The 10000-nt window shown below is 34.4% G+C and overlaps 1 protein-coding gene across 1 annotated transcript; it reads left to right on the top strand.

Annotated features, from left to right (window-relative positions):
- The first annotated feature begins 3233 nt into the window (after window positions 1–3233).
- LOC137643362 (uncharacterized) lies at window positions 3234–4211 on the top strand. Its single transcript, XM_068376192.1, has one exon. It carries the CDS (start codon window positions 3234–3236, stop codon window positions 4209–4211), a length of 978 nt encoding a protein of 325 aa, XP_068232293.1.
- The last annotated feature ends 5789 nt before the right edge of the window (window positions 4212–10000 follow it).

Below are 10000 nucleotides of genomic sequence, written 5' to 3'. Positions count from 1 at the left end.
GGTAGCTTTCTGTAATTTCATTTGATACTAGTTAGGTTTGACTCAAAGAGTACCGCCTTTAATTTGTGTCATAATGAATCCTAATAGCTTTTATATATCTGATAACTCGGGCTCTACCCCATCCAAGAAAAAAAGTAAATGATTGTAAAAGTGTCGAGAAATATTGTTATTGGGTAATGTGCACACACACTCAGACACACACACACATACACACACACACACACACACACACACACATATATATATATATATATATATATATATATATATATATATATATATATAAATATACATATATATATATATGTATATATATATATGTATATATATATATATATATATATATATATATATATATATATATATATATATATATATATATATATATTTACAAAAATATTTCTTTCTGGCAAAACCCCACAATGATAGGCTACATCTCAGTTACGATGGCAGGCAGAAAATATATTCTCAAAGACGATAATAAAGGGCGATACAAATTGCAAAAATGTATAATTAAACATGTCTACAATACAAGAAATAAGTGTAGAGTAATTATAGATGGTTTATTCTTCATATAACGGATGACCTAAAACTTAGTGATAATTTAATCTCTCTCTCTCTCTCTCTCTCTCTCTCTCTCTCTCTCTCTCTCTCTCTCTCTCTCTCTCTCTCTCTCTCTCTCAAGACAAAGAAAGCTTTTAAAAGGTTAAAATTATCATTTAGTGACTAAATTCATATTTCTAGAATGATAGTGTATGTTGGAATTTATTCAAAGAAAAAGTTCTTCAAATATCCATAGATTAGAGTCTAATTAAAAATTTTATTCACGTATAGCTAAGCGTACCACTCAAGAATTTCTGATGAAAAGTGAACATTATTGATTAGAGAGAGAGAGAGAGAGAGAGAGAGAGAGAGAGAGAGAGAGAGAGAGAGAGAGAGAGAGAGAGATCTTGCCATATAGGCAAACAGGATCAGATGATATAAGATGAATTGTAACAAACAGACGAACGCATATGTTACAAAAAAATTGCACACAAGCACATACTTTTCCTATGCTCAATGCTATATAGGTTTATATTCATTTGCAATAATTTTTTTTTTAATATATCAAATCCTGGGATATAGTTTTATGCATAATTCCAATAGATCGTAATTTTCGCTATTTTCTATTTTGATAGCGGTGAGATATATTTTTGACAGCAGTAAATTTTAATATAAGGTCCTAAAAGTTTTTTTTTTTTTTTCCCGTAATATTTTACCCAACTAAGGTTGTATAATGGAATAACCTAGATTTATTGCCTTGGCTCCATTTGGATCATCATCATCATCACCACCATCTCCTACGCCTTATGACGCAGAGTACCTCGGTTAGATTTCTCCAGGCGTGTCGGAGCTTTTAAATCAAAACTTATCATTTCACCATCTCCTCCTTCATGCTTCCTAGTCCTTAGCCACGTAGGCCTGTGTCTTCTAACTCTTCTAGTTCCTTGTGCAGCCCAGTTGAGAATTTGGTGAACTAATCTCTCTTGGGGACTGAGCAGAGCATGGCCAAACAATCTCCATCTATCCCTCACCATGATCTCATCCAAATTATTATTATTATTATTATTATTATTATTATTATTATTATTATTATTATTATTATTATTATTATTATTATTATTATTATCTTCATCCTTAATCATTTATTCTTAATCCTTTATCCTTTATCCTTTATCCTTTACATTTACCATTTACCATTTCCATTTAGCATTTAGCCTTTAGCATTATTATTTATCATCACCATCATCATGATCATCATCATCTCATCATCATGCCCATCATCATTATTCTCATTTTTATTATTAAGTTATGCATAACACTAAGCCGTGTCTAAAAATCTGGGGTATCAAAAATCCAGTTATATTAGTTGTATATATAAGAAATACAGTAGACTTCGCACTTTTTACAAAGTATCTATTCATCTATTACTATTATCATTATTAGTTGAGCTTTAACCCTAGTTGGAAAAGTAGGATGTTATGATCCCAGTGTGTGCATTAATTGGGTACTTAAAATTATAAAGCTATGTGTTCTTTTTCTGGCAAACTGTATCTTCACTTGTGAAATACATATGAAGTGAGTTTATTTAATTACCGGTATGTTAGCTTTTCAAGATTTATTGAGACTTATTTACCTTACCTTATGCTGAATCTCTAATGTTGTAAGGTTTTGGATATTGTTTCACACCACTTTATATTAGGTAATTTCTAATATGAGATTCTGTATCAAATTTAGACTTGTTGCTAGAACACATTTTATTTTTACTGTGTTACTTAACTTTCTATGGGACATATCAATTTTATTGCTCTGATGCTACTTTATATTCATTAGACTTTTTATTTTTCATTGGGCTACTTATATAAGCGAAAAACTTGGGCTAGACATTCTTTTTTAATGATGATTGTAACGTAAACTGGATACTACTACTACTACTACTACTACTACTACTACTACTACTACTATTACCACCACAGTAGTAGTAGTAGTAGTAGTAGTAGTAGTAGTAGTAGTAGTAGTAGGTTTTTGAAGGGACGATTTTAGAGCATCTAAAGGTTAGCATAGTTACCCATTTTACTTGGTTGAGGCAGGACGTCATCTTTAGAGAAAACTCATGTGATCTCAGTTTTAGCGGGGTCTTAGATAAAAACTTAATTGAATCCTACCACGAAAAAGTCCCTCAATGATTGTTATTTCTTTTATGTAGCTTTTTTCGTATCTTGCCTCCGGCGGGTATTCGTCAAACAGTGAATCAAATATAATGATTGATCTGAAGAACTTGAGATTCAATCTCCATCTATGTTATTTTCTCAATATTGGTTTGAGCCAATATGCATTATGGGAACTGTGAATACAGTAAGAATATATTGTTACTCTATGTACACAATACAGACGTCCTCCACTCCCCATATATGGTGCCAAATTATTTGGGTCCGATTTTACAGTCTTCCTTCAGATCAGCTGCCGCTCCTTATATGTTGCGTTCAATCTCTTTGTACTGTACCTGGTACCTTCACTGACTCCTGTTCTGTCTCAATCACCACCCTTACTGTCTCAATCACCACCCTTACTGTCTCAATCACCACCCTTATTGTCTCAACCACCACACTTGCTGTCTCCCACACCAACCTTGCTGTCTCACACACCAACCTTGCTGTTTCACACACCAACCTTGTTGTCTCAACCACCACCTTATGTGTCCAAAACACCACCCTTACTGTCTCAACTACCACCCTTACTGTCTCAAACACTACCTTGCTGTCTCAACCAGCACCCTTACTGTCTCAGCTTCCATCCTTGTTGTCTCAACCACCACCCTCACTGTCTCAAACACCACCCTTATTGTCTCAAATACCACCCTTGCTGTCTCAACCAGCCCCCTTACTGTCTCAACCAGCACTCTTAATGTCTCAACCACCACCCTTACTGTCTCAAACGCTACCCTTGCTGTCTCAACCAGCACCCTTACTGTCTCAGCTTCCATCCTTGCTGTCTCAACCACCACCCTTACTGTCTCAGCTTCTATCCTTGCTGTCTCAACCACCACCCTTACTGTCTCGAACACCACCCTTGCTTTCACAACCAGCACCCTTACTGTCTCAACCAGCACTCTTACTGTCTCAACCACCACCCTTACTGTCCCAAACACCACCCTTGCTGTCTCAACCATCACCCTTACTGTCTCAGCTTCCATTCTTGCTGTCTCAACCACCACCCTTACTGTCTCAGCTTCTATCCTTGCTGTCTCAACCACCACCCTTAGTGTCTTAACCACCACCCTTACTGTCTCGAACACCACCCTTGCTGTCTCAACCAGCACCCATACTGTCTCAACCAGCACCCTTACTGTCTCAAACACCACCCTTGCTGTCTCAACCAGCACCCTTACTGTCTCAGCTTCCAACCTTGCTGTTTCAACCACCACCTTACTGTCTCAAACACCACCCTTACTGTCGCAAACACCACCCTTGCTGTCTCAACCAGCACCCTTACTGTCTCAGCTTCTATCCTTGCTGTCTCAACCACCACCCTTAGTGTCTCAACCACCAGCCTTACTGTCTCAAACACCACCCTTAATGTCTCGAACACCACCCTTACTGTCTCACCCACCATCCTTACTTTCTCGGATGTTGTTCATCTGCTTGGATTTTTCAATCCGCTGGAGGAAGTGATCATTTGTAAAATTTGGTGGCGGCTTCTGGCAGATGATGCACACAATCGCAACTTTTGTCATGGACAGTTTACGCTAAGAGTACGGATTTAATGCGGATGACTGCAGTTGATTCATCCACAGCCATCCGTGTAATCCATTTGTAGTTGTGATCGGGGTATTACCTTTGTGTGGGGATACCTTAATGGGGTGAGAGGCTTTGTGTATCATCATGATCAACAAAGCTGTATTTGTCCTGGTCACCCATAGGAAGTTGGTTTGGTTTAGGCAATAGGGCAAAAGTCTCCCACCATCTCAAACCTGCACTGGCCTGTGTGTTGATGAAAACTAGGCGAACTCCATACATAAGAAATGCCTGAGGCCTTTGTTCTTCAGTCAAATAGAAATGGAAGCATTTTCTGTTGTTTTAGTTTCTTAGTGGAAGGAAAATTTATCTTGAAGATATCTTATAATTATTTACAGACAAATATTTATATGTTTTGAGGAATATTTTTTATTGGCTTAAAACTATCAATGTTCACATATAATGTTAAAAGCAACACACCGGCGGTGATATCTTTGACAATTTAGTAACTATTTTTACAGGGAATAAACATCATACTATGTCAGGAACTAGAGATGGCCAATTTTCTAATTATTTAAACAATATTAGCTAGGAGAATAGAGCCACTTAGGTGATTAGACCTTCAACGCTTCTCAAATGATAACGTCATGTTGGTATTTTCTGACCATGATATTAGATGGGAAATATTACAGTTTGTTTAATTCCTATATGATTTTTATTATTTCTTAGATTATTAAAAGAGCTGTATATAAGTTTGGGTATTTGATAACTAGCATATATCTGTTAAAATACCAAATACTTGTTCAAAATAGGTTGTTCTCCCATCCAGAAAACAAAATAATGGTCTCTGAAATTAAGCAAATAGCCTAACCTGTAAATTAAATGCAAATCTGTACTTTGGAGATTATGAAAACCGATTAGAATGTAAAAGTAATCAGGTTAACTCTCTGAAATATATAGTATTGCTCATGACGTAGCTACCGATAACAATAAAGAAGAAAACGAATTATTCAAAGAAAACTGAAGTACTCTGAGTTTCATGGGTATCTAAACTATATTTTCTATCACATTGACCAATAATTTCTTTGTTAACTCATGTATTAAAATGATAAAACTAGAAGCATATTGAAATAGTACTTCTATAAAGCCATTTTAAGTCAATGTATATGTTAAATGGCCTCCGCTATTGAAAGTATTAACTGTTAATGTCCACAATCCCTTACGAATTGATAGCAAATCGGCTAGACCTCAAATCATTACGTATTTATAAATATTTGGAAGATTTGAAAGTAATAAAGTACTTAGGCAGCTAATCTTTTATAACTTTCGAAGTTAAAATATCAATGATAATTGTATAAAATGAAAAGATGTAATTGAAAACCAGAATATGTTGCAAGAAAGGTCAGCGACTCATTGAAAGACATAATTGATAAATTTGGACAAGACTGTTTATGGATAATAGGTCGAGAGAATAGATGAGAAAAAATATTTGAAGTTAAAAGATTAGTAATCAGCAGAACGTTTGGAGGAGAAGAGCCACGCTTATAAAAGTAATAATTAAGATTCATTACGGTATGTTTGAGTAACCTCTCTTATCATGGAAGTGAATTGTGAAGTGAAAAAAAAGATGGTGTATTGCAATCATCATAATCATCAGCGTTACAAGTCCACTGCAGAACAAAGGCCTCATACATGTCTTTCAACTTGCGCTTGTTAATGATCCTTCTAAGCCAGTCTATAATTGCAAATATTGTAAGCTTGTTGAGCCATCGTCTTCTCTTCCTTCCCCTGCTTCATTTATAATCTCCAGGGACCCATTCAGTTATTAATAGCGTCTACTTATGGTTCTTATACTCGAGTCTATACTTGCAAATTTTCTAAGCTTGTTAAGCCATCATATACTCTTCCTTCTCCTGCTTCGTTTGTAATCTCAGGGGACCCATTCAGTTATTTTTAATGCCCATATATTATCTGTCATTCTCATTATATGTCCTGCCCATGTCCATCTCTGTATTCTTACATGTTGTTACAATATTCTATACCTAACCATGTTGCTCTTTTTCTGTATCAGTGTTAATCACATTATTATTCTTTCCATAAATACATGTGAAGTTAATTCAAAGGAAGATAGAGATACATGATGGGTGTAGTAATATGACCTATATAAGTAGAGAGATAATTTATAGTGTTTTAGACAATTCGAGATCATGCTCAAGTGGAGAGACCACCTGACGGAATGCAAGCTGTAGTGGATATGTAAATGCTGCATACTTGTTGCTGGATTAGGTAGGAAAATCATTTGAGTGATATATATATATATATATATATATATATATATATATATATATATATATATATATATATATATATATATATATATATATATATATATATATATATATATATGTATGTATGTATGTATGTATTGATGACGTCAAAAAATCGAAGATAGTTTCTATTCGGACAGACTGTCCTGCAGAGAGTTTTCATGATAACATCATAAATAAATTCACTTTTCTACATTTATTGTTGGGTGTTTCCGTATTATTTGCAAACCAGTAAGAAGCAATTTTTAAACATCCATTCACTATGTAGGAAGGGAAGAGGGATTAAAACATACTTGCTTCTGAGTATTTCTATATCGAGGTTCGTTTATCCCAGGAGATTTTCATCTCTGTGATTTAGGTCAATGACAAGGATTGGCTTTGCTATATTACTCCTAAGGCTGACTAAGCTGAAACCTGGGGACCAAGCAAGAGAGAGAGAGAGCCGATCAAAAGATATTACCTGAGCAACTTTTTACTTTTAGCGTCAACTGTTAAACCTTTGGATTATTTACTTCTTTTTTAATATTCACAGTGATAAATTTTACAACAGAAGAGTTTGAAATCTCGGCCCTGCCATAGGTTAATACAGCACTGGGCATTTCCAGTCCCTGATATACAAATTTCCAAAGAACAAGAGATGAATTGGCGTTTGGTCTTGCCATGATTTTTTTTTCTGGACGTTGCAATGTTTCCCGTGACTCAAGCCAAGTTGCGTCACGTGCATCGAATAAACAATGTCAGTCAATGGGATTGGACGAATGCAGTACAAGTCTGTCTTTCTTCCTACTTTATTTCCTTATACTTCAGTTACCATTGGTCAATGCTTCTATTTTTCTTCTAATATCATTCTTGTTTCTTCTTTTCAACCATTTTCTAATGACTTTAAACGTGTAATTTAATATATCACTAAGATATATGTCTATTGTAGGTTCTAGTTCTTTCAAATATGCGTCCCAAGACTATACAATAAGTTTCCACTAGACATCTGAAAGACTGAATACATTAAGGCTTTCAAATGACAGCTTAAGTTTTTTTTTTTTTTTTTCGTGCTTCGACTATGTGGATATGACAATAAACGAGCAAATTGCGAGTTAAAATGATGAATGCCTCTGAATGTATATGCTAAAATGACTTCGAAGGTCATGTAGAGAGTAGAGTCCCAATGTAGTATAAGACCAGTAAAATTACCCTTAAAGTAAAGTTTAAAAATAAAAAGTATATACCGCTCACTTTTGTCTTGTATGTACATAAGTTCTGAACTTTTATTTACACTAATTTTCTACTATCATCATCATCTAACTTATTATTGGTATTATCTTTATATTATTCTGATAAGATCAAACTTCCGGCATTCCAAGTCACTGATAAAATGAAACTACCAACTGTTTGTCTGCCAAGGCTATCCATCAATGTTCCAAACTGGACGTCGAGTTTTTTATCTCACAAGTTTTCCTTCGACCGTTTTTCCAGCGACAGCTTTTCCAGCGACCGCGTTTCCAGATCTATTTTCCGGACATCCAGATATTCTGGAACTCGTCTACATTCCAGCTGATCTATATTCTATCCAGGTGACCCAAGAACTGAGTTAGCCTTTGGTTTTGAATAGTGAATTGTGAAGACAAATCTCCCTTCTCAAGGGAGAAGTTGTGTAGCTTGTCATCTTGAAAACGTTTTCCGTATCGTGAGATATTTCTTAAATGTAGAAAAGTTTGTTTTAAGATTTTATGAAAATAATTTTTTTATTCAGGAGTGTATACTGTATATTTATATGTATATATATATATATATATATATATATATATATATATATATATATATATATATATATATATATATATATGTGTACGTAAGTATGTACAGTATATGTATATATATATATATATATATATATATATATATATATATATATATATATATATATATATATATATATATATATATATATATATATATATATATATATATATATATATATATAGATAGATAGATACATACATACATACATATATATATATATATATATATATATATATATATATATATATATATATATATATATATATATATATATATATATATAATATATATGTATGTAATTTATTTTCATTTATTTATTTATTTACTTATTTATTGATTGATTGAGCATCCAAAAACCAGAGAGACGCAAGCTATAAACATCAATCCATTCACATACGTAAGAAGGGGAGGGAGGATACAACGAAACATTCGTAATGTTGAATGTTTTCACACAGGGGTTCGTTCCCCGTTCCCCCCTCACATGCGAACGAACCATCTCTCATCGCTGTGGGTTTATGACAAGCGCTATCGGGTCCAGATGCACAAATCTCCCCGAGAGCGATAGGAGAATTGCGTGTTTGGTCTTCCCCTTAATATTTCTGGACAATGTTTAGTCTCCTCCCCGACAGAGGGCAGGTCACGTCATTTCTATTGAATGGACAATATCAGTCAGTAACATTGGATGGAAGGAGTGTTGACACTTCTACAATCCATTTTTACTTTTCTCCACTTTATAAACGTTACCAATATTAATATCATTGCTGGCTAAACTACAACTTTACTTGGAAAAGCAGGATGCTTTAAGCCCAAGGGCTTCAATAGGGTAAAAAGCCCAGTGAGGAAAGGAAATTAGGAAATAAGTAAATTGCAAGAAATTAACAATTAGAAAATTTTAAGAACAATAACATTTAAATAAATCTTCCATATAAATTTATAAAATATAAACTTTAAAAAACGATCGGAAGAGAAATAAGATAGAATAGTGTGGCCTAGTTAATTATTATGTTGAAGCTGCTTATTTTACCTTAAGTTTATTCCATTGATAGGACTGTAGCTTCCTTTTCTTGCATTCGTAAATCTCCCTTATCATACTGATTTAGAAAGTACTTCATATAAGCCTTTCCTTTTATGAGTGAGGATACCTTAGCGTGGTGAGGGGGTTTATTTAGTGCCATAATCAGCAAAGTACTAGTGAGGACAACCCATACTAGGTTAGTTTGTTGTGAGTGATCAGACAATAGTTTTTTCACCATCACCATTCCGCAGTTGGCCAGATTGGCGATCAAAACTGGCCAAACCACAGATATGTATAAGGACATGTTTGAGGCTTTTGTCCTACAGTGGAATAGAAACGGCTACATTCGTTGTTGCTATATAACTCATATCTTTTGATTATGTTTGCCTGGATATACCATACGCTCCTGCTTTTCTGTCATCATCATCTATGTCGTTATTGGCATTATCTTTGTTCTAATAATTTCATGTTTTCTGTTTCCTTATACATTCGGAAATCCTAAACGTAGGCTGTTTGTCTGGACAGGCCATCCGTCAGTGTTCCAAAACTGGACGTGAGTTTTCTATCTCGCAAGTTTTCTTCGATCG

Source organism: Palaemon carinicauda, chromosome 6 (assembly GCF_036898095.1).
Source record: "Palaemon carinicauda isolate YSFRI2023 chromosome 6, ASM3689809v2, whole genome shotgun sequence".
Classification (NCBI taxonomy): Eukaryota; Metazoa; Arthropoda; class Malacostraca; order Decapoda; family Palaemonidae; genus Palaemon; species Palaemon carinicauda.
Note: the sequence above shows the minus strand (reverse complement) of the source record. Positions and strands in the feature narration are given on the sequence as shown.

Excerpts from the sequence above, each read along its gene's own strand:
- LOC137643362 (XM_068376192.1), top strand. The coding sequence starts at position 3,234 with ATGTGTCCAAAACACCACCCTTACTGTCTCAACTACCACCCTTACTGT.